The sequence below is a fragment of the Gallinula chloropus genome (genome assembly GCF_964237585.1).
Source record: "Gallinula chloropus genome assembly, chromosome: 15".
Lineage (NCBI taxonomy): Eukaryota > Metazoa > Chordata > Aves > Gruiformes > Rallidae > Gallinula > Gallinula chloropus.
The window spans coordinates 5,670,732-5,694,884 of NC_140100.1; the positions used below are offsets into that span (position 1 = coordinate 5,670,732).

At 49.3% G+C, this 24,153-nt stretch overlaps 2 protein-coding genes across 3 annotated transcripts; one reads left to right on the plus strand and one right to left on the minus strand.

Moving 5' to 3' along the window:
* Positions 1-4,623: 4,623 nt before the first annotated feature.
* Positions 4,624-10,074, minus strand: NT5M (5',3'-nucleotidase, mitochondrial; the record flags this gene model as incomplete). The annotated part of the gene is made up of 5 exons (XM_084270823.1): positions 4,624-5,153; positions 5,362-5,476; positions 5,880-5,940; positions 6,417-6,517; positions 9,811-10,074. The coding sequence occupies 5 exons, from the start codon at positions 10,072-10,074 to the stop codon at positions 4,996-4,998; spliced, it is 699 nt and encodes a 232-aa protein (XP_084126949.1). The 3' UTR covers positions 4,624-4,995.
* A 2,009-nt stretch (positions 10,075-12,083) lies between these two features.
* On the plus strand, positions 12,084-23,754 carry COPS3 (COP9 signalosome subunit 3; the record flags this gene model as incomplete). 2 transcript variants are annotated; one of them, XM_084270884.1, is made up of 12 exons in its annotated part: positions 12,084-12,138; positions 14,624-14,753; positions 16,342-16,454; positions 16,557-16,606; positions 17,476-17,568; positions 18,286-18,465; positions 19,682-19,822; positions 20,958-21,131; positions 21,839-21,925; positions 22,222-22,335; positions 22,942-23,022; positions 23,283-23,754. In XM_084270884.1, the coding sequence occupies 12 exons, from the start codon at positions 12,084-12,086 to the stop codon at positions 23,334-23,336; spliced, it is 1,272 nt and encodes a 423-aa protein (XP_084127010.1). In that variant the 3' UTR covers positions 23,337-23,754. The 2 variants fall into 2 exon arrangements, with proteins under 2 accessions (XP_084127010.1, XP_084127011.1); XM_084270885.1 differs by lacking the exon at positions 12,084-12,138 and having other exon boundaries at positions 14,698-14,753; positions 16,397-16,454.
* Positions 23,755-24,153: the final 399 nt, after the last annotated feature.

The window sequence follows — 24,153 nt, forward strand, 5'->3', positions numbered from 1 at the left end:
GGCTTCCCACCGGCCTGGAGGTGTCCGTGCACCAGCCGGCGGACGGAGAGCTGAGGAATAAATACACTTACCCGGCCGGCACCAGCCCCCGAGGGATCCAGGCGGGAGCATCACTTGCTCCCGTCCTGCCGGGTCCCACAGCCTTGTTTCAGCTTGGACGGGGGTGAAGCAGGAGGTGCTCAGGGTGAATTCCCTATGGGATTTGAATTCCCTATGGGATTTAGGTGCTGAAACCCCCACCCCGCTCCCAGCAGCTGAGGTGGCTGCACTGGCTGCCAGGAGGGCACCCCCAAACCCTTCTCTGGTACTCCTTGGTGAGTTTGGGCAATGCCCAAATGCAGCCCCCAGCCGAGGGCAGTGCGTACACGTTAGACACGGCGTCTTTGCCTTCAGCATCCTTCCTTCTGGCCAGCAGTGCTGCTCTGCCCAAGGCTGCCCTAGCCAGCAGCCCTGACCATGGGAAGGGTGCAAAGGCTCCCTTTGGCCCTGGCCCAGCACGTGCCCCTGAGCTCAGGGCCAGGTTCAGGTCACCATCACCTCCTTCCTCCTCCGCCTCCACCTGCCATGGAAACTCTGCCTGTCACCTGGAAGATACACGATACCTGCAACCTGAGGCTTTTCAAGGGAAGAAAAGGCATGCAGGAGAGCGTGGATGAGCTGACATGGCTGTGGGCCCACAGGTCAGCTGTGTGCCAGTGGTTCATGATGCTCTGCCAGCCCTCACCGGGCCGGTGGGGTTGTGGTTGCTCCACCTTGCTGGGAAACACACGGCACCATCCCCAGTGCCGCTGCCATTGCAGTCCCAGGGCAGGACAGGGCTGGTGTCAAACCCACTGCCTCTGTCCCCATGCCAGGGAAAGGACAGCCACTGCTCTGGGGAGCTGGCACCTCTGGCACAGGGTAAGGGTGGTGGGTAAAGAGCAGGGGCAGAGAGGTGCGGGTTGGCCAAACCAGCCCTGGGGCAGCCTTATGGGGGGACCCACACCCAGTCTGGGCTGTGCTGCCCCAGTCCCCATGCTGGCCTGGGTGTCCTGGCTCCTGGCTGCACCTCCAGCTCACTTGGGGTGCTTGTAACCACCCAGTGCAGTGTTCTGGGCTGGAAGGGACAGATCAAGCAGTTTGTAAAGCTGAATGTTAGTGAATACCAGGGAAAAAACCCACTTCCATGTTTTGTCCCAGCATTAGTGCTTGCTTCCTCCAGGCTGGACTGATCCCTTTCTACAAGGAGAGCCCGGGAAAGGCCACTGGAGCATCATGCCCTGGAGCCCCATCCAGAAATGGGGATTTCCCCAGTCCACTGGGTTTGTCCTGTGAGCCCCCCTGCCTTTGATTCTGTGTGTCTGGCAGGGCTATGGCATTGCTCACAGCATGCAAACACTGGTGGAGCACAGCGGAGTCCTTGTGACATAGCCCACAGCAGGCAAGAGACCTCCATGGACACCTTGCAGCCTGTGTGCCTGGAGGTGGATGACCCCACAGCGATGGACAAGGTACAAAATCCCAGGGAGAGCCAGCCCGTGACAGCTCCAGCCCCTTTTATTGCTTCTGCTCTGTGGTCCAACAGGAGACACACTTTCCAGCTTTATTTATTATAAATTATATTTAGGAAGCTGATAGCTACCTAAACCCACCCCTAATTCTGCCCACAGGGACTGTTTAATGGGGTAATGGCACTGCTGGGGCTGGCTACAGGCTTTTAGGACATGGGGACTTGTCCAAGCCTGCAGGTGAACACACACACACACACACACACACACTCCTCCCCACAGACAGCAGAGGCTGAGTGGGAAGCTGCAAAACCCAAACTTAATTTCTAGGAAGCTGGATGCCAATAAAACCCAGTGTTTATTGCAGTGCTCCTCACTGGCCTCGCTTGTATAGATGTGCATTTAAAAATAAAAGCTCTGTGCGTCTCAGCTGGCCACAGAAGGGCTTGAACATGGAAAGGGCTGATCCATCTGGTGATGGAGAGCCACCTCCTGGCCCCAAGCTCAGCAGGAGCAAACAGAGCAGCTACCTGCTCAGGATTGCTGTGCACTGAGTCGGAGCCTCGTGCATGAGAAACTCCAGCTCTGCTTTCAAGTATGTTTGGTGTGAACTGACGTGGTCTTTTCAGTATCACATGTCCCATGAAGGGAGGAAAGACCTCCTGATGTGTGGAAAGCCATGTCCCTTGGGTCCACCCCAGCCTCAGGGTAAATGTCTGGTTTATGTGCTGCCGTAACAACATGCCAGATCTAGTTTTGGCTCGAGGATGGGTAAGCTCTGAAGAGCTTGGGTAAGTCAGGATTAAATGGTGCCACTGGGAAAAAAAGCAGCTCAGACCCCACGAGGCCACCCTGACTGCATGATGGGGCCAGCAGCTGGCAGGGCTTTGGCAGGGCCAAGGGGTAGGAGATGCTCTGCAGTTGTAGTGGCTGCCCATGGTGCTCACCTTGCCTGCAAACCCCAGCCAAGGCAGCTCTTAGCCAGGGGGCTGCATCTCAGGTGGCTGCACATTGCAACCTCCCCCCCCCGGCCAATACACCCCTCAAACCAAACCCACGGCCCAGAGGAGCACACAGTGGTTTAAACAGAAGAAAAAATAAAGAAAAAAAAAAAACAGAAAAAAAAAATCCTTGTGGTATGTAACTCCCACTGCCATGGGCCAAAGCACGCTGCCTTTACGCAATCACCCCATCCCAAGAGATGGAGCAGCTTCCAGAAAGACCCGAGACAATGTGGGCTTTGTCCCTGGCCCCACAGCAGCTGGGGAAGGCACAGGTTTGGAAGCACCGACTTCAGTAGTGCCTCCAGGTCCTGCACATGGCAGGGGGCTGGCTGCTGCTGCTGAAATAAGTTCTTTCTTGGCTATGTAGCTTTGAGCTCATGGAGGGGGCCCATAGAGAGATGAGAGGCAAGCCAAGGCGTGGTGAGCAAGCAGTGCAGGCTGGCTGACCCCAGCCAAGCCACCACCCTGGCCCATGGGGCTGCATGTCCCAGTGGGGGCAGCCAGCAAGTCCTCAGGACACCAGGAGTGCGTGGTGGGATCCCAGACGGCGTGAGGGGCAGGCAGGAGCAGAGGCCACATCATCTCCGCAGTGTCAGCAGTGACGCACTCGCATGTCGGCCCTGACGCACCCAGCACATCCCCGGGGCTTTGCCTGGGGCAGCCCAGCACCAGCTCCCACCATAGGCAGGGAGGGGACGCCTGGCTCTCCCCAGCAGCTGGGATGTGTCTTCTCTGGGGCCAGGCGGAGGAGAAGCAGCAGTGGCTGCTTTCTGGTGCTGCCAGTGCCTTGCTGGGTTGCTGCAGTTCAAGGCCAGGCTGGTCTGGGCTCTGGGAGGCAGGAATGAGCCAGGCTAGAGAGGAAGAGGCTGTGGGTGCAGCTATGCAAAAAGCATCCCTCGTGAAGCTGCCCCTTGCTCCAAACACTCCCTTTTCAGTGCCTGGGTGCAGCTTCCCAGCAGCCTTGGCACAGTCATCTGGCAGCAGTGTCTGGCACAGGCAGCTGCAGATGCCACAGCCCCTTCACACCATCTGTGTGGCTGAACACCAGGATGCCACAGGGGTCCCAGCACAAGGTGATCAGAGCCAGCAGCACGTTCTGTCCTCAGACATCCAGAGCCAGGACACACTAACCCCATGACAGAGTCCCGTGAGCACTGCTGATGGGCTGCCCAGCCTTTAACAGTAACATCCCCCAAACTTCTTCCCTCACGGTGTGTGAGGACTGGAAACAGCATCCATGGATGCAGCCACAAAATCCTCCACCAACACACCCCTCACCCTGCCCTTCGGACACCCCCGCTGCCTCTGCTTTACCCACTTCTCAGCAATGTTGTGGCTCCTCCACCAACCCTGCTCCTCCACCCAGCAGTGTCTTCTTGGCCAGCTCCCCACCAAAGGCTTTAGGATGCTCGGCGTCATGGACTGTCCTGGTGCCTGACCCTGGTGGGATGCAGCACCCAGGACCTCCTACGTGGTAGCAGGGTGCCCAGAGGATGCACACCCAGAGCTGATGTTGGACACTACCAAGAGGAGGGAGATGGGGTGCTTGGTCATGCAGCCTGCGTGTGCAGACCTTCCTGGCTTTGAAATCCAGGGACCTTCTGTCCCATCCCTGGCTGGCAGGGTGAGCCATGAGCTCCTGCAGGAACTGCCCAGCTCCCAGGAAGGACTGGTGCTGGCACTGCTGCTACCTGCTTGCTGGCCTGGAGATGTCCCGGGTGAGTGGCACACAAGTGATGAGCAGGTGGGAGAAGAGCCCCTCTCTTCATCCCAAATCAGCTCTAAAGACCCAGCTCGAAAGCTGCGGCAGCTCTTCAGGGATGAGGGCAAGTGGGGATCCCTCCCACCAGCTGGAGGGCAGCTACACATCTGGGGTCTAGCAGTGTCTCAGGGCTCTCTTCCCCATGGCCAGATCCACGGCAGGAGTGGTACTGTCCCCATATCCTGCTGCAGGGACTTTTCCTGCGGTGCAGGGAGCCTGGGCAGCATCCACACGCTCCCCCTGCCGTTCCAGCCATGCCTTTCCCCCGACCAGGCACCAGCCAGGAGTAAGTGTCCCCCGAGGCAGCCCTGGTATGATGCCCGGCAAGGACGAAAGAAACCCCCTAGTGATCCCTGACCGTAATGCAGGGAGGATGCTGGAGAGCCAGTCTGTGCTACATGGTGCACAGACAAGGGCAGTGACGCACTGAGGGTGACATCATCCATCAGAAACACCAGGCTGGCCTTGCAGGGGGTGCAAATGCAGCACAGGCACCCCAGGAACCAGTGGGACATGTCCCCCAGCTGGGCTGCTGGGTCCATGGGCCAATATTGCTGCTGGTCCCTTGTGGCACAGCTGGGCTGAGATCCACTGTCTGGGTGGCCATGTGCTTCAGCTCATCCTCCTCCCCACAGCTCAGACAGCATGTCTGTCTGTCCATCAGTGGTTTGAGCCTTCAGCAGGATTCCACAGGGACACGAGTAGGTGGCCACAGCCCTGGGTGGCTGTGGGAGGCTGGTGTTTAGTTGGTCTGGCCGGGCGGCCGGCGTTTGCTGTCCAGGATGGCCTTCCAGTCGTCGGTCCAGGACTGCAGCCTGCGGCTGGGTGGCTTTAGCTGTAGGTGCTTGTTGTGGCAGGCTGTGAAGAGCACGTGCTCCCAGCTGGGGTTCAGCTCGGCCCCTGCAAAGCAAGGAGAGAGCTCAGCTCTCTGGACAAATTGTCTGTGAGAGGCAGAGGTTGATCTTACTCCATCATGAGGAGCCCGTGCACACAACCCCCTAAACAAGAGACTACACAAGCATGGAGGGACCGGTGCCCATCGCCCCTGGATGCCATCTGCCCATCAGGGTTGCCTCTGGTCCCTCCTTCCACCCCACACCTCCTTTACCTGTTATATCAGGTCTGTCATCTATGAGCAGGTCAGCAGAAACCACCGTCTTATCTCGTGTCAAAACGATCTGCTCGAGGAACTCGGGGCCAAAGTGCTTCTCCACCCAGGCGTACTGGAAGGTGAGGGATGAGTTGTGAGCACAGGGAAGGCTGATGGATGGTGCTGGGGCTGCTCAGGAGAGCAGCAGCAGTGCTCAGCATGAGCCTCAGCCCCGCACCAGGAGGACATTCCTCTTAACAAGTTCATTAGTGGCGAAGCTTCGCGTGCTGCCGAAGCACAAGTTCTTTCAAAGCCAAGCAGCTCTTGACATCATGATGAAATACTCAGAGCAAGCACTGCAGTGCATGCAAGTAGCAAAGCTTGGCTGGTGGTGGAGCTGCTGCTCCGTGAAGATGCTTAAGAACAAAACTGGGGGAGCAGGGACATGTCACAGCCATTTTACAGCACGCAGGGGTCAGACAGCGTTCGCCCAGCAGCATGACATGGAACAAGAGCTGGGAGTTGGACCTGCTCACCTTCTCGTAAGGGCAGTAGCGGTACTTCTTGATTGGGCTTGTGCAGATGAACACATCGGTGCTGCCATGAGGAGAGAAACAGCAGAGTGTCACTTGGTGGCCAAGCGCTCCTGCCTGAAAGGCACCCAGCCGCGTACGCAGGACCCCTGCTCACAGGCTGAGCAGGCAGGCACCCAAACCAGAACTGCCCTCCTGATCTGCCCCCTCCCCAACCAGGGCTGATTTAAAGCCTTAATCTCCCAGCTCACAGGGTCCCAACCCCAGGACGTGTACCCACACCCACAGCACAGGCATGTTTCCCTTTTCACCACCCTCGCTGGGGGCAGAGAGCAGAAGGGAAGGGGATGCACATGGCTGATTTTCCCAGTCACTGCTCTAGGAGTCAAGGCCCTCTCTTTCTACCCATGCCCAGAAGGCTGGTAGGCATTTTTAACACTGATGTTGTCTCCAGCACTTCTGCTGAGAAAAGGATGAGCCTGCAAAGCCACTGCTGCTCCCCCATCTATCCCCAAATACCACAGCCAGGTTCCTACTCACTCTGCCATATTTGCCATTTGCTTCACAGCTTCCACAGCTCCAGGGAGTGGGTCCAGCTCAATGAAGAAGTTCTTGGATTCCCAGATGCTGATGGCTTTCTCCTGTGAGATGAAAGAGCAGTTACTGCACAGGGCTTCTTGCCACCCTTCACCCTGCACATGCCTCTTCCCCACCCTTTGCTTGGACAAAGCACAGTGACGGTGAGAATGCTGGCTCTGGTCCCCCCTGCTAACCCACTTTGGTTCTGTGGGTTCTTCTGTTCCCTGCCTGCCAACCAGCACTCGTCCCATACAATTGGGCTGGAGATGCTCTGGAGCAGGTTTGTGTTTGCCTGTGCAGCCCCAGGCAGAGGAAGCAGCACAGTCCTTCAAGGTGAAAAGTGGGGGGGCTGTCCAGAACAAAACCAAACCCTGGGGCTGCCTCCAGAGACACTCTGGTAGCCTGATAGCCCTGCTGTAATGCAATGCTGTTCAGCTATGGATGCTGTCTGGCCTATTCCTCTCGATCAAATCACTTAAAATAGCAGCTGGGTTGCTCTCGTAGGAGAAAGCATATTATAGGATGAACTCCACGTCAGGATGAATGCAGATGCTCTTCCTCAGGGCTGCCTGGGCAATTTCAATCAGGGAAATGGAGCATCTCCAGGCTTGGGTCTGAAACACGTATCACCGAGGTCAGCAGCTGGGGTACACTAGTGTGGGGCATGGGAATGGATGCGGAGCAGAGAGAGACCCCAGGGAGCAGAGAGAGACCCCAGGGAGCAAAACCTTGGGATGAGGGCAGAATCCAGAGGCTGCCTGCAACAGCTGCCTGCTGCTCTAAGGAACATCTCCCGTGCTCCCTCAAACAGGTAATGGCTCGTCAGCCGCCATGGAGAGTAATTACTTTGCACAGACACTGGGTCCTCGGGGAGCAGAGCCTGGGAGTGCTGCAGTGCCGCTGCGGGCCGCAGAAGCAGGCCGGTCCTGGTGTTGCAATGCAGCTCAGCAGCTGCAGCGGGGAGAAGTATCAAAGGGAGCCCTGTCCTGAAGCATGGATCTTGACTTTGAGCACCTCTGCTTCTGTATTTGAGGTGGGGGAATAGAGACAAAAGGAACTTTAAGCCCATCCTGTATTGCACAGTATGGAGGAGCCAGCAGAGCATCAGGGTGGGGAGAGCAGCCTCCATGATGTTATGTGCTGGTTCTTAAAGCTTGTAGCAAAAACTAGAAGGGTTGGACATGGCAGGTAGATTTGCAGCTCCCTCTGGTCTGATGAGTGGGAATCTAGTCTGTCCCACCACATTTTGCCTTCACTACACCTGCACTGAGAGAAGAGAGGAGGCACCACAAGCAGCTGCAGCTTTGCTGTGGGCTCCAGGCTCAGGGCAGCAACAGCCTAGAGCAAACACAGCACTCACTTGGGGACTCGTGTTCTAGAGCTTCGTCCCACTGGCTGCCTGCTCTCAGATGCAGACCTTGCCTGCTCTCAGATGAACACACGAACCCACTACACACTCGGGCACCGGGTGTTTAACATGACGAGCCAGAACCAAAGCCCGTGTCTCTCAAAAAATCCCAGGTAATGTGAGACCAGGTACTCAGCTCTAAAGGAGAGACCACACAGATTGCCTGTTGCATGCTTCCCTCTTGCCCGAGCAGAGGCAAATGTCAGTGGTTCAGAGGAGGGAAGAAAAGCCTTTTTCATGCATGTTCAAAGCAACATGCTCTGATTTGGTGCCAGAGAGCTGGCAGAAATGCCCCCTAGCACCATGGCAAGAGCTGCCATGTTCCTCCACCTTAGACTGGTGGGCAATGATGTTTTAAGATCCTGACTGTAGCTGCACAAGAGACAACTGAGAAACGCGGCCTGACGCGGCAAAGCACTTCAAACCACCCTGAAGTGTTTTTCCTACAGCAAGGACTTCCGCAGCGATTCTGCTTCCACTTATGTCAAAAAGCATTTTGTAATTAAGCCCGACGGGGGAAGAACTGAGCTCCTCTTGAGGAGGAGACCTGCTCAGCTCCCACAGCCTGCGGCACCGAAGCCAGCACACTTCCCTGGCAGAGAGAAACACCCACCCAGGCTGGGAACCCCACCCTGTGCCAGGCAGGCCAGACCCTTCATTCCCTTCTCCTTATCTCTCCTCAGAAGTGATTGCCCTGCCTGTCCAGGGCTTCCCATCCTTCCAGGTGCTCGCTGTTTTGCTGAGCTGTCATTCTCACTTTTACAGCTGGGACCTTCAGCTCCTCGGACTCTTTGGCTCTCCTCCACCAGGTCCACGGTGCCCTCTGATGAAGGGGGAGTGGAACAACCCACTTGCCTGTGGCCACAGCGCAGCTCCCAACTCTATCCCTGGTCTGAAACCATGGGCGAAGTCAGGGCTGCCCTGAGGTTGGTCTGTGAAAGTTCAGCCCAAGGTTTTTGTGGTTTTATGTGATCACAGCAGACACAAGATGAGCTCACTTCATTTAACACATCCAAAGTAGTTAAGATCAAGAAAAATCATGATGTATCATACATTATCCCACCAAACTTACAGCATCTGCCTTGCTGCATGAATGACATCCTCTGTTCCCTTTCCATCAATCCCAGCTAGAGAGGACACGTCATTCCTTTAGCTCAGTAAGCTGAGGACTTTGTCAGTGGGAGAGCCCTGGACCTTACTCATGCTCCCTTCCTTGTAGCCATCATATCACTAATGACAAGAGTTCTTTCATTTGTTGTAACACCTTTCAACTAGTGCAACTGCAATCCACAGAGGAGACCGCAGACATCCCATCAAGATGGGAAACTACTTGTAGAGGTGAAAATCAGCTTTCTGCAGCACTCAGCCCTTCACTGAATGATCATGTACGACATTGAGAGAGCTTCTACTTTTTAGGCTTTAATTATTAAAATTACAGTAATTTTCAGGCATGGGAGGGCTTGGGGTTGTTTTAATTCTAAGTAAGCCCTCACTTAAAGCATCAACTGAATGGTTTGCTCTCAACTTCTCTGCTGTGTCCCACCCATCACGCTGCTGTTGGGGAAGTATGTGATCAGTCTAGGAACAGTAGGAATCCATGCAGCTCAGCCAAATCAGAGCTAGGAAAACCCAGCTATGCAGTTTGGGGTATTTTAAAGCAGATGCTCTGGAAGATCTCCTTTCCTTGCATCTACCTCCATCTATGCATGCAGGGAAAATGAGACATGTATGCACGAAAAATGCTGGATTTCTGGGGAGGGGAGGGGAAAGGCACAGCTGGAAGCCCCCATGTGCAAACCTGTACCTGTGTTTTGGTGGGACCTCTGGCCAGCACCCGCTGCCCTCCCCAGCACAGCACCCACAAGCCGGTGGCCAGCGGGTCCCACAGAGCTCCAGCTGCACAGCGCACAAGAGCCACGCGCGTAGCGGGGGGATGCATAGACTCACACTCAGCTCAGGTCCCAGGCGCCCGTATTGCTCCGACACCCAGAAGCCCCTCCGGTCCTCCAGGGCAATGTAGGGCTTGTCGGGGTACCTGGCCCTGAACTTCTTGAGGAAGCCTCCCTCGAAGTCAGCCAGCACCCCGTCCATATCCACCAGCACCCGCAGAGCCCTGCGGGGTCCCGCTCCGGGGCTGCTCCCCCTGCCCAGCCTTGCGAAGGGGCTGCAGCGCCGAGGCCGCAGGTGCAAGAAGCTGCTCAGCAAAATCATGGTGGTGGGGGTGGGGGTGTCTCAGAGCAGGGAATAGGGGGGATCTCCGAGCAGAAGGGGGGGACGTGGGCTTTTATTTCAAGCAAGCACCCTGCAAGCAAGCGGCCCTGGCAAGCACGTCCCCCTGCAGCAGAAACAAGGAGCGGGGGGGCCGCAAGAGAGATGCGACGGGGAGCAGAGGGGCTGCAGGCGGGGTGCGGTGGGGATGCAAAGGCCCGTCCTCGCCCCCAGCGCCTCCTCCCCCTCCCCGCCCCATCCCTCCCTTGCAGCGAGCGTGGTGCAGGCAGCAGCGGCAGCGGCGGCGGCGGCAGCAGCAGCGGCGGCCGGGACGGCCCGGAGCACGGCGGGCGACCCGGCAGTGCAAAGCCCAGTTCCTCTTCCCGGTGCCTGGCCGAGCCCGGAGCGGCGGCGCCGCCTTAAAGCGGCACAAGCGCCCTACGACGGCGCGGCTGTACCGCGCCTCCCGCCCGCTTTAAGCCTGTCCCAGCCCCGCTCCCTCCCCTTCCCCGGCGCGGGGGCTCTGCGGGGCGCCGAGACCCTGCCTCAGTTTCCCAGCTGGCAGCCGTGGGGCACCCCACGACGCTGCTCTGTCAACCCTTGCCTGCTGCGGACCTTCTCTCTCCCCCATCCCCAGCCGAGACCACCTCTGCCTGCCTGCCCTGCCTGGAGCAGGTGGTGGGTATGACATGGGGGACAGGTGTGTGGCATGGTGGTATATGTAATGGTGTGATTTTTGCAGCTAAGGTGTGACATAAAATATACCCCTTTCCACAAATTCACGGGGAGGGGGCACAGCCTGTCCACGATCTCACTCGGGGTGACGCATCCTCATAGGGGATGGGAACCCTTAAAAGATGATAGCTGGACCCAAAAGAAGCACTGGCAGCACACCATATATTCTGATGTGGGATAAAAGATCGCTGTGGTCAAAAAAACATGGAGAGAATGAAAGCTGCTAAAGAAGGTGGGTGAGAGGGTTGCTCCGAGTGCCACTAACAGGATTAGGCAACTGCTGAGCTGGGAAAGAAAAAGTTTGGTTCACAACAATAACACAGCTTAGCAGTTCCAAAACATTTAATCTTTGTAGTCTGGCATGTTTTCCAGTGGAATATATTGTCCTTGTTTCACAGGAAGGGCAAGTGAGTTGTGGAGGTCAGGTGATCCAGGGAAGGTTGCAGCTCAAGGGAAGGCAGGAGCAGAGCCAGCAGCCAGGCTGCACTGAGGGCACACTAAAGGCGAGATCAGGAGGGAGAACTGTTTATGTTTCAAGGCTGGGCTCTGTTCTTTCCTCTCGCCAGAGGCATTTTGCTTAGCATGGGGCACGGGACTTTAACTCTCTGACAGGCAGGAAAGCTTTCCTCTCCATCGTGGCCCGCAAGCCCTAACCTGCTGCAAGCACTTCACTGCCTTGGCTCCCGTAGGGATGGGCAAAGTGCTTCCATTGATATAAACGCAGCCCCACTGAAGGAAGGAGTCCAGCCCTGCTGGCTGGCAGGCGTTGTGGCCTGCGCGGCGCAGGAGTGGACAGCGACCACCACCGTTCAGCCGTTCCCCACGCGTTACCCCGGTCAGAGGGCAGAGAGGGGGTTAAAGCTACTCGTACAGTGCGGAGCAGGCGGCCACGGGCCCCTGCTGAAGGCCCGGTGGGGCGTGACGCCATCGTGACGTCCACACCCACCCCCCTGGGCCGTGCTGAGTCACGGCTTCTCGCGCGCTGGACGGGCCTCCCTCCCTCTTGACGCGGGATCGACGCTTCCGGGCGGGCGGAGGGAGGCGGCGGTTACCATAACGACGCGCGCTCTCGCGAGAACTGGCGAGGCGGCGGAAGTGGCGTCCGCCGGCGGGCGTCGCGCGGTCCCCGCAGCGGCAGCCGATTGGCCGGCGGCGGCGACGGCCGTAGCGGTGGCTCCTGCCCGTTTCCCCCCGCCCCCCGCCGCTCCCGGCCCGCGCCGCCCCCTCCTCTCCTCGCCCCGCCCGCAGCGCGCGCGGCCGCGCCGCCAGCCGCCAAGATGGCGTCGGCCTTGGAGCAGTTCGTCAACAGCGTCCGGCAGCTCTCGGCCCAAGGTGACCGTGGGAGGGCGGAACCGCGTGTGGGCCCGGCCGGCCGCGCGGAGCCAGCGGGGCCTGAGGAGGGGGCGGCGGCCGGCGGGGTTCGCCGGGCCCCGCGTGGCTGAGGAGGGCGGGCCGGGGCCTGGTCCCCCCCCTCGCGTTCTCCCTCAGGCGCGGGTCCGGCGCTTCCGTTCGGCCGAGGGGTCCGGCGGGGCCCGTGCCGGGTGATCGCTTGGGGCCGGCTCGCCGCACGCCGAGGCGGCCTTCGGGGAGACCCCGGCGGGGTTTAGCCGCCGCGGGTTTGCCCGCACGAGGGGCCAGCGGCGCCCTCCGTCGCCCAGGGCGGCGGCGGGGTCGTGGTTTTGGGTAGCCGGACCTCTCGGGTGAGCGGGGTGAGGCGGGCTCCGGGGGTCGTACTGAAGCCTGAGGAGCGGGCATCGCAGGGGCCTCACCTGTGATCCTGCACCCCGGCCTGTCACCGACGTGATGAGCATGCAAGCGGTGGCGAGCGCGGGCAGAGGAGCCCAGGAACACTGTGAAGCATGAGCTGGGAGGCCAGAGAAGGCACCTCAGAGCTGCCATAATGGAGCGTTCAGAAAGTATTTTAATAACCACACTTTGACTTTCGCAGTGTTGCTGCCAAGCTCCTCATTCTCTGGCGTCTGGACGCGGGAGCTCTTGAGCTTTCTGCGTTGATGTTCCCTAGAATGAGCTCAGGGTGTTTCTCTGTGTGAAGTGTTTGCTCCCTGGAAGAGATTGAGAATTGATGCCTTCTGCTATGACCTCAGGCTTTATTCCTGGCAATTGGTTTTTGGTGGGGCTCAATTTTTCTCTTATTCTAGTTTAATTTGTTAAATGTACAGGTTTTTACTGAGGATATCAGATATAAGGGACAAACCAAACCCCCTACCTGTAAAGTGCAGGTACAGACAGGATGAAAGGTGACTCTCTGTGGATGATTCTTTTTATTACAAAGTTTTGTGGATGCAAAAGGTTCAAGGGAGAACAGGCAGAATTTATGGGTTAGGGATGAGCCAAGTAGATGCTTGCTGAGAGAGAAAATCCAGACACCAGAGAGGCTGCTGGCAGCTGTGAGAGCACACGGGGGAAGTCTGTGTACTTGGGGTGGTGGTGGTGGGCTTTGGTTATCAGCCCAGACTGAAGGGAAAGGATGTAAATGGTCATTTAGTCAGGCTTCATGTGGGTGTTTCTACCTGCATTGTGTGAGTTGGGGGGGTTTTACTTGCTTTTTTTAGGGGAATGCTGGGTGATGGGTGCAAAATGGGTGGAATCCTTTACTAGGAAGAATACCAGAACTCAGGCTCCCCGATGCTTGAGTAATGTTACTAAACCTCAGGAGCGTTTTACAAGCCCTATTCCTTTCCATGCTTATGCCTGGAGTTTTAATTCCATATGGAGGTAGTGGGTTTAGCAGTGGATTTCTGGAGTTCCTGGGCTCTGGTCCCCCATTTGGAGCTTCTGATCCTGCTGTAACTTCAACACTAATGTTTCATTGCTGGGGCTTCCCAGAAACTAGAAGGGTTTTCTCTTTCAAAGCAAAAGGCCAGCGCTGAGAAGAGTGTAAACCTCCATGAATGGAGGCACTATTCCTTGTATTATGAAGACTTTTGTAAGAGAACCTCTGTTTTTTCTCTCTAATCTACAAGGATTGAACATTGCAACAATAATCTGCTTGAGAGGTGTAATTTTAATTGAAGGGGGGCAGTTTGAAAGCAGATCATGATAATTGCCCTGCTTTGTAAGGGGTTTTTTTTGCTTACTGTACCTTCAGTAATTCAAAGTAGTTGCCTTTCATGCTATGTTCATAGCTCACAATGAGAAGAGTAACGTTATGGTTCTAATTACAAGAAGTAAATTTACAACCAGATTTTAAAATTCCACTATTGTTGATACTTGCTTGTCATTTTAGTCTCTGACTTAAAAAAATAAATGCTTAGGAGCAGACCTGAAAAGTGGATAAGGCACTTGAGAGTCAGAGAAGAACAAGCTCTGGTTTTAGGATATTTTAGAAAGTGGTGGAAGCTATTTTTGGTACTGTTTTGGTTTGGTTTCTCCCTTATAACCTCAGAAGACACGAACATAGATAAATCTACCCACATGAGGCAGAATTCTTCATCACGAAGAACTAGTCGAGGTGTTGGAAGATTTGACTTGGGTGAACTTGGTGTTGAGATGAGACCTTGAAGCCCCCTCTGTAGTGAGGCGAGATGCTGCTGCTTTTCATGATGTGTTTGTGTTCTGAGGGTCGCCTTTGTGATCCCAGAGGCCAGGATCTGAGCTGTCATCTCATAAAACAAACCCAGCCTACTGCAGGTGTCTTGATTGTTGAAAACAAATGCCTGTCACGTTCCAGAAAAGTGAATTCTCTGGGTGATACTGTTTTTTCCTCTGGTTTATATACATCAGCAAGGTGTAATGAAGTATGGGAATGCACAAATGTTCTTCAATTAGAGCTTGACAAGGATGTTTTGTATTTCAGGGCAAATGACCCAGCTTTGTGAACTGATCAATAAAAGCGGAGAACTGCTAGCAAAAAATCTTTCCCACCTGGATACAGTGCTTGGTGCCCTGGATGTGCAGGAACACTCACTAGGTGTTCTTGCTGTCTTGTAAGTGTTGCTTTTTTAAAAAATTAAATGTTTTAGTATTATAAAACTTCAGGCAACGTGCTGAAATGTCAACCAAATGTTTTTACTTTAAGCATAAATGTTTTCAATCAACATTTCTTAGTGTGATGCTTAGTTTCCATCAGTGATGCACAGTCTATTAATAAAAATGCCAAGGCAAATTTGTATTTTTGAACAGAAAAACTTCTGGAGTTTGTAAATGCCTTTACTGTCCAAATGTAATATTGGGGGTTTGTTTTCCTTAAGGCTGTATCTGCGGCTCTGGTTTCTGCCTGTATTTTTCCATTTGTGTTCAACAAAAAGGAATAAAACTGGCTCTTAAAGCTTGATTGGCAGGGCATTAGCACACTGAATGGTAGGCATGAAGCAACATGCTTCTTTGGAGCATGGGGTTTTGTCATAGTTTTTGTCTTTGGACAAGCATTGAGGGTCTTGCTGCTGTCAGTAGTCCAAGATGATACTTGAATTGCCTTGGTGATGCTGAGGTAAGGTAGGGAAGCTTGGCCCAAACTGCTTCTAGCTGTACCTAACTGCAAGTAAAGCCTCTGCAGGTTCCCCTGTTATTTTGAAGGTTTTTTTCTAAAGGGGAGTATGAAGTGTATTATGGCATTTACAGAAAGCAGGGCATTGGTACCAAGTTAGCAGAAGAATTGTATCATGGGGTATTTGGATATAGTCAGCAAAACAGGTGGAAGAAGTAAGTTAACTGTCTTATTTGAAGAGGGGGTATCGGTGCAGTGGGTAGGAGAGCTCTCCTGGCTGAAACTGTGGCATGGTAAGCTCCTACACTGGTAGGATAAGGCTCTCCAAAGGGACAGGGAAGGGCTGGCAGCATGTAGCCTGGGCAGTCAGGAGCTTTGTGGGGAAGGACAGCTTGTGAACTTGCTGGGTTTGAACTGTGCTTTAGTGAACTTGCTTGGTTTGAGCATAGCAACTGAAGTACAGGCAGGGTGGGGTACCACCCAACAGCATTAGACAGGGTTTCTCCTGTATGGTTTTGTGATGTTTGGAGCATGCATGGCTAGAGTTTTTGTTGCCCTCAGATAAACGTAATCATAGTTCACTTTACAGAAGCAACAATGTATCTACATATAGTGTGCAGCCTATAGGGAGCTAAGGAACCACTGGAGGTGGAAACTGGAAGATAAAGAGCTCCTCTGGAGAGATACCAGTTTAATAGTTGAGAAACCTTGAGCACACTCAAGCAGGAGACAGCTGCAGGATAGGTGCAGTATCCAGAGAAGTTGTGTGGCTGAGTATTAAAATTTATCATTGCTAGCCAGTGTTTCTATTATGATTATAGATGTTGTACCAAGCACTGTGATCTTTGTTTGCCATAGTTTGTTCTAAGTTGTTGTTTGCACTAGATTGAGAATGGGGGTGTGCATAGAGAGTGTGTTTTCATGTGTTCTGTGACTCCTGGGGGAATCATATGCCATCTGTCATAAACACTTTGGATTTGTTTGCAAGCATCCACATGCATCTGCAGAGACTTAGTGATGAAGATGAAGCTTTTTATACTAATCTCCAAATGTTAGGTGTTAAACTTTTTCTTTTCTTCTTGCTTTAGGTTTGTGAAGTTTTCTATGCCCAGCATCCCTGACTTCGAAACGTTATTCTCACAGGTGCAGCTTTTTATCAGCACTTGTAACGGGGAACACATTAGATATGCAACAGACACTTGTAAGTTAAGCTTACTCTCAGAACTTGAATATCTTTTGATAGTTTGATATTACTGACTTTTCACTGTGTCGGGTTTTTTGTTTGTTTTTTTACTATATTTAGTTGCTGGCCTGTGCCACCAGTTAACAAATGCCCTTGTGGAGAGAAAACAGGTGAGCAAGTATTATCATCTAGTACAAAGTAAGCTACCTACATATCCAGGCTCTTAAAGGGAATGTTTCCAGCTCTTACTACTTAAAGATTTACCACTAACTTCACGTTAAGTATTTCTGTGCAGCTCCTTAGTTGTTAAGTTTACTGAGGAGTAATGAACCTAACCCAACTTTTAGATTTCCTCAATGAAAACGTTAAGTTAGTGATTTTTTGGGGGGGAGAGTCACCTACAAACATGCTCTCACGCAAACTGAAATCTGTATTACCAAGACTGTTCATCAGACAGTGTGCACCTGAATAGGAGAGAGCTGCAAAAATTACTAGCACTGGTGAGTCAGTGATAGTAGTTTTAGTTTTATTCTCACTGGTGTTCTATAATGTTCCTAATGAAATACCTTAAATACAGGCAACTCTATTAGGAAATATTTGACCAATGTTTTTTTTGAAGGATGCTGACTGTTTTCAGGTCATCTTAGAGAAATCTAGCTTGGTGTAGAAGTCAAAATCAAGTCAGGTCTAAGTGGAGTAAAGTGAGAGCCTCACCTTTGTTATTTGGTGGGAGTTTAGATGGTACCATGGAGACCACAAAGTTTTTGTTACTGATACAAATTACTGTATTTCTGATGAGGTTGGCTTTGTGGAGCAGAATTGATGACTTTTTTTTTTCATTTATGAGATGCAGTTGTATAGCCAAGGTTAATTTTATTTTCTGAGAGACTGCAGTATCCTGCAGAAAGGGAACCTCAAGTTAACGTTTACTTAATGGATCCTGTCAATTAGTGTTATTTTTCATTTGTAAGTGTCAACATAAGATCCAATGTGCTGCCATCTATGAGAAATTATCTGAAAGAGATGTAATTTCTGACAGCCCCTGCGAGGAATTAGCATTCTCAGACAAGCCATAGACAAGATGCAGATGAACACAAACCAGCTGACCTCAATACACGCAGATCTCTGCCAGGTAAGGGGAGTATAAGGGCTCTTGGAGAGTAAAAGCTTATAAAATACATAAAACCCTCTAAGGACGTGTATGCTCTCATGTTGTAATGTAAAAATGGCTTATAACTGGTTTTCTTTTCCAGTAAGAAAGAATATGATATTCTGGCATAAAATACCCTTTCCTTCATTTTAAATGTTCAGTGAGTGTCCCCAGATCTTTGGTTTTGTTGATGGCTTCTGAAAGTCCTTTGACATCCCTTCTCTCTGGTCTGAATGTCAGATGCAGCTTCTCTCTGGTGGTACGAGTGTAATACCCAGATACAGTTTGCTCAACTCCAACAGAAGCCACGTTTGCCTCCGTGTCTTTGGCCTGGATTTGCATTTCTGTCTCTCTCTTGGCTCCTGGGATTTAGCCTTGGACCGGAATGTTCAGCGCAGTATTTAGCGCTGCCAGCACGGTAGTCTGGAAGGCCTGGAGTTTCAAGCAGCCTTGTCAGAGTCTAAATTTCTTTAGGATTCAAGAAACTTCAAACCATTCATAATCAATTTTAAGAATTTCCCAAATATCGTGATCCAATGAATAATCTGTGTTACAGCACTGCTGATGTGCACTGTTTTTTCACTCTTGGAGCAGTGAGACTTACTAAATAGTGCTAGAGAAATTGAGTTTAAGTTTCTTCCTTGTGGAAAACTGAATAAAAATGGCTAATTTATGCAAACTTGATTTATTTTCTTTTAGCTCTGTTTGTTAGCAAAATGCTTTAAACCTGCCCTCCCGTATCTAGATGTGGACATGATGGATATTTGTAAAGAGAATGGGGCATATGATGCGAAGCACTTTTTATGTTACTACTACTATGGTGGGATGATTTACACTGGGCTAAAGAACTTTGAAAGAGCACTCTACTTTTATGAACAGGTAACTTTTAAATAAACTGGTAAGTGTAAAGTGTGATTAGTTGAAAGGCAACAGTAGGATGTGTAATAGCACCGAGAGAAGGTAGCACCTTAGAACTGCCACCAAGGAGAGCAGTAAAAAGCCACAAATGTAATATAAACTACAAGCAGTCTCCCATTATTTTTATTCTTAAGGATGTAAGTTTATTGACAGCTCTATACTGCAGCTCATCATTCACTTATGTTTTGGTTTAGCTCGTGTTTATCATAGTAATCAATAAAAACTGATTTGGGTCAATGTTTGCTATTAGCCCTTTTATGAAAGGTGTAGCCTGAATGGTGTAAAGAGAAGTAACAAGCAAACTGTCATTTAGAGGTGTTCTCCTTTAAGAAGGTCTCTTACAGCCAAGTAACTATTGCACCATAAAACTATGCAACTCAAAGGTTGGTGTTAAATTTATCGCACTATAAATATTTTTCAGATGCCTGCTTATTACTGCTTGCATAGAAACAGTCCCCAGGCTGCCACTCAGAATTGTGTATTCTTAAAGAAAAACTAGTTCTGTGGTTTTGCAGAGACCTTTGGTGATTTTTACAAGGGGAGTTAGACTTCTTCAAGGCTATTTAAATATTTGCTTCTTTTACTTTCTCTGTGAAAGAAGAGAAAATCACAAAATTGGGAAAACTTTGTGTGTATGTGAGGGGGGAGTGCTGTCCAGTGAGCAAAATAAACTGGTGCAGCATTTTTCTTTTCTGTAAACAACGGGCAGCTCTTGATAGGTAAACTAGAATCCCTTTTCCCTAGTCAACAGACCTCTTGCAGCACACTTAAATGTGAGATCTGGTGATGTAATAGCTTTGTAAAATCTCTTTAAGGATCCATGGAAATCCAGGTTCTACAGGAATCTTATAATTGTTCCTGGTAACAAGTAGCTAGAGGGGATTTCTAGTACAGCTTTAAATGCATACCATGGAAAGTAGTTTTGATTTGATCTTAACAGGATTATTTTAAGGCAGGCATCACTGTAAGGGGATATGTTTTGAGTAGTCTGTTTAGGATTTACTTTTTAGGACATTTTTGGATAATGTATTTTCACAGAAGTTAGTTAAATTTAATGCTCAAAGGCAAATTCCATATGTTGCTATACCCTTTCTGTGTGCAGCTTTAAACTGTTAATGCAATAACTGCCAGGACCTACCAGTAAGTATGCTAAACTTCTATTCCATTTCTTTCTTAGGCAATAACTACTCCAGCCATGGCAGTCAGTCACATTATGTTGGAATCATATAAAAAGTATATTTTAGTTTCTTTGATACTACTTGGCAAAGTTCAGCAGCTACCAAAATACACTTCCCAGATAGTTGGTAGATTCATTAAGGTAAGTCTTGCAAATGCAGCTAAATCATAGAAAGATGAATCTGAATTTATAAACCATGTTGGAAACACTTAATTTTTTTTCTACCTTTATTTGATCATACTGTTTAACATTGGAGGTGATGGGAAATAATACACAGCATGCCAGAGTACAACCTCCTGCTTCCTCTCTAGTGTACAATAGCTGAAGATTGGCAACTTCTATTTCTGTTACAAACTGTATAGTTCATATTATCAGTACAGGCTTTTAGCTTTAAATTTGGAAAAAACATTAGGGTTAAATAGCACTTTGCAATATTCTTGTCATTGATGCTGCACATTTCTTGATAGTGTTTTCCATAGAAATCAAAGGTGACTCGGGTTTCGCTTGGTTATCAACGTGCACTATCCTCCTTGTTAAAAAAAACCCCAAACCACCCCATAATTTTCTCTAGTTGAAGTTGGAAATGCTGAATAGTTTATTCCAAAACTCCAGCTTTGTAAAGAATAAAAACCTCTGAAAAAAATTGTAGGTTTGGAGTCCATGAGCATTGTGATTAGGAGGTACAGAGTGGAAGACAAAACTGTCAGTAAGAGTTCTGATTCTAGGCAAGCACCACAGTGTTAAAAGTTTTTAATCAAAGCTGAATCTGTTGATTTGTGACCAACATCTTAAAAGGTTCCAAAAATCTTCTTCTAACTTCAGACACCAACAAAGGAGCTTAAGCAATTGCTATATTAAGATAGTATAATTAAACTCTGATTCTCTGTTGTCCGTGCTGTGATTCGTTGTGGTCAAAGATGACGTGTCTTAAAGGGCGGAACAGGTATGAAGGATGGGTAGTGACTAAGCAGTATGCTACTTACCTTAAATTGGGTTCATTTCATGTGCTGGTTGGCTATTGGACTTTTTCTTCCTCTCCCCTGTAACTAGAACTGTCATAGAGAGGTTGTTGAAAGATGTTTATATTGCAGTAATAGAGATTGAGTGTATGGGGACCGCAAAGCCACATATAGGCATCATGTATTTTTTGAGATGCTTGAATTACTTAAGTTTATTTTTATGCCCTCATAGCTTCTGATGTTGAAATAGTGAATAGATTTTGTGAGGCTGGTTGAACAGTGTTCTTTAAGAAGGGTTCTTGTTTTTCTAATTGCAGCCCCTTAGCAATGCTTACCATGAATTAGCGCAAGTTTATTCAACCAATAAACCCTCGGAGCTTCGAAATCTGGTGAACAAACACAGTGAAACGTTCACAAGGGATAACAATATGGGGCTGGTTAAGCAATGCTTGTCATCTCTCTACAAAAAGAATATTCAGAGGCTAACCAAGGTAAGATGTAGAGGTTTTGTTTTGCTGAGAAATTGTGATCAGCTTTTCTCACAGAGTGAATCTCTGAAATGTATTTGATTGAGAGTAAACTGATAATGTAGTAATGTCACAGAGAAATGTCTGAAACTGAGGTTTGTGTCTCTGGAACAAATGAGACTAAAATGCTCTATATAGAAAACAATTCAGTTGGCTGCTTATGCATCATTTAAAAGGTAGTTCAGTATGTCTGTCTGTTGGAGGGCTTTGCCCATGAGAGTTTCATAGATAATCAAAAAAGCTGTGAGCGCTGCTACTAAATGACCCTCATCTCTATTTGAAAAATAGGAACAATGTCTTGCTATATAACCTCAGAAGTAATGCAGTAATACATCTCTAGGAGGAAATTCAAGGGATGGAAGTCACCTTATTCATGTAGAAAGGTGGTGGGAGAAGTTGGATGTGGTTAGGTCTGTGTCTGGGGTGAACAGGAATTGCAGAACTCAGTAATGACTCCATTAGTTTGCTCCTCATACATGTGCAGTGTAACGAGTGGGTATCTTTAGAGGAAGAACCGACTCCACTCTCATGGTGCTTTTCTGATTAATAACTGTGTGATCCACTTGTTTCTTCCTGTCAGACTTCAAAATAAGACTGTATAGGCCATGCAGGATTGATAGGGAATGCTGTTAGCATCAGTGGTTAACTGTTTAACACTCTGTGAATTTCAGACTTTTTTAACGTTGTCGTTACAAGACATGGCAAGTCGGGTGCAGTTGTCGGGGCCCCAAGAAGCAGAAAAATACGTCCTCCACATGGTAAGAGTCAGGACTTGCCTCAGCTATCCTCATGTCAAAACTGAAGCCTTTGGATTGGCAGTGCATGTTCTGAACCGCTCAGGAATGGCTCTTTTTCAGGGTGAGGGAAGCCCTGTCGGTCTGCTGTGGGAGTTTAGGCTGTCAAAAAATCTTACAGATGCTCTCTGATGAAGTTAAAGCTGTTAAGAAATAAAAAGCAAACAAGTTAAAGATGATTCCACAAAAAGTCTGAGTGTTGTATTTACCTGAAATTCTGTTCTTAGTGGTAGCTTACATTAAACCCTCTCTCATTTCAGATAGAAGATGGTGAAATCTTTGCAAGTATTAATCAGAAAGATGGTATGGTCTGTTTCCATGATAATCCTGAAAAATACAACAATCCAGCTATGCTTCATAACATTGATCAGGAGGTAAATCTTTAATATCTTAACAGCTTTTGGAATTCCTACAGAAGAACCTCAGTTTATAATCAGAGGGCTGCTGGGATAAACCAGTGTAGGTAACTTACATGTAGAGATTGAGGACTAGAAACAGTATTTGTTTTTACTATTTCACAGTACCAGTATTAAGGTTTTAGATTAATAGTCAGTTACTGCCAGTGCATTCCCTGTTGAATCTTCTGTACAGCTTGAGATGTCTTGTTTGACTGACTGCTTGATTTGATGGTGGGAAGTTCCTTGTATTGACTAGATTAGAAAGGTTATTTTTAGAGTTCTAAACATCAGGGATCACTTCCACTGGCTGTCGATAACCTGCCTGTAAACTGAGGTGGTTGACCCACGTGGGACTGTCTGTCAGCGGCCTTAAAAAGAATGGTTAGGAAGACATGGATCAAAATAAGGGAATGATTAAAAAAAAAGAGGTCTGACACTTGTTTGGGGGGGGAGGGATGAGGACATTTTTGACATGGAGCATTTTTGGTGACAAAAGTCGTTGGTGCTACATAGCACAGCTCAGAAATGACTTGAAGATCATGTACAAGCTGCACAAAGTAATCAACTCTACATATTTTTAAGATGCTGAAATGTATAGAGCTTGATGAACGACTGAAAGCCATGGATCAAGAGATCACTGTGAACCCTCAGTTTGTGCAGAAGGTAACTGGTTCAGTGTTTTCTAAGAGTGTATCAGAGATTCAGTGCAGTGTCTGTGTTGCACTGAATGCCAGTACATACAGTGTTGAGAATTACCTAACTATTAGTAATGATATCTGCATAAACATCATGCTTTAAAACAAAAAGGAAGTGCATGTTATTTTGTGTGTGCTTTATTTTCCTGCCTGTTAACTTCAAAGAACTGTGTGTCTCAGAGGTAAACCTTCAGACCTGTTTTTGAAAAGAAATTCTCTCCCTTCCAGAGTATGGGCTCTCAAGAAGATGACTCAGGGACCAAACCATCCAGTTATTCCTGAAATTCATGTCGCTCACCACTCCGCTTTCAAGTAAAAGCTTATGAAAGAATCACGCCTGGAATAGGGCATTGAGGAGTTCTATGAAGAGAGCAGAGAGAACTGAGCTTTGCTTTTCACCTGGACATTAAGAAAATAAAAGAACACCCTCTCAGTACTGTATAATATCAGAAATATTCTCTGCAAAGAAAAAGGAAATCTCAAAAGAAACTTAAAAGTCTGTTGTGGATTTATTTATCTTCAGATTAACATCGTTAATGCATTAAATAATCTACCTTTTGTTTTAAAGGGTTTGAATGTTGCTGTGTTTCTGTAGCAGTCCTTTTCTCTCTTCTGCAAAGAAAAAGTGTTATTCAGGGAGGAATACAAGCTAGTGTTGGTTCACTTACAAGATAATTACCGGTTTGTTATTCTGTATTTAAAGTTGGCTCAAAGTGCAGATTTATCATATGGGGGGTGGGGGGGGGGGGTGGGGGAAGAGTGGAGTTTAAATAAATTCTCCACATTCTAACTTGCATATGGCTGGTATAGCTGGCTGCCATTGATTAAACAAGAACTGTGTTCTTCCCAACAGTGCAAGCGTATTAACGGGTGCCTGTAAGGCAGTTGTGCTGAGAAGCAGAAATCACTATAAGGGAATCCATGCATGACAGCTATTTATGGTTTTAAGTTTCTGGTACAAAATATCTCTTAGTAACATTAGCTCTTAGATCAAACTTAGTAGACCTAAACAGAAAGATGTTTGGAAGACCTTGGTGTTCTGCAGGATTCTAGATATGAAGTTATTCACATTGAAAAAATGTGAATTTTTATTCTTATA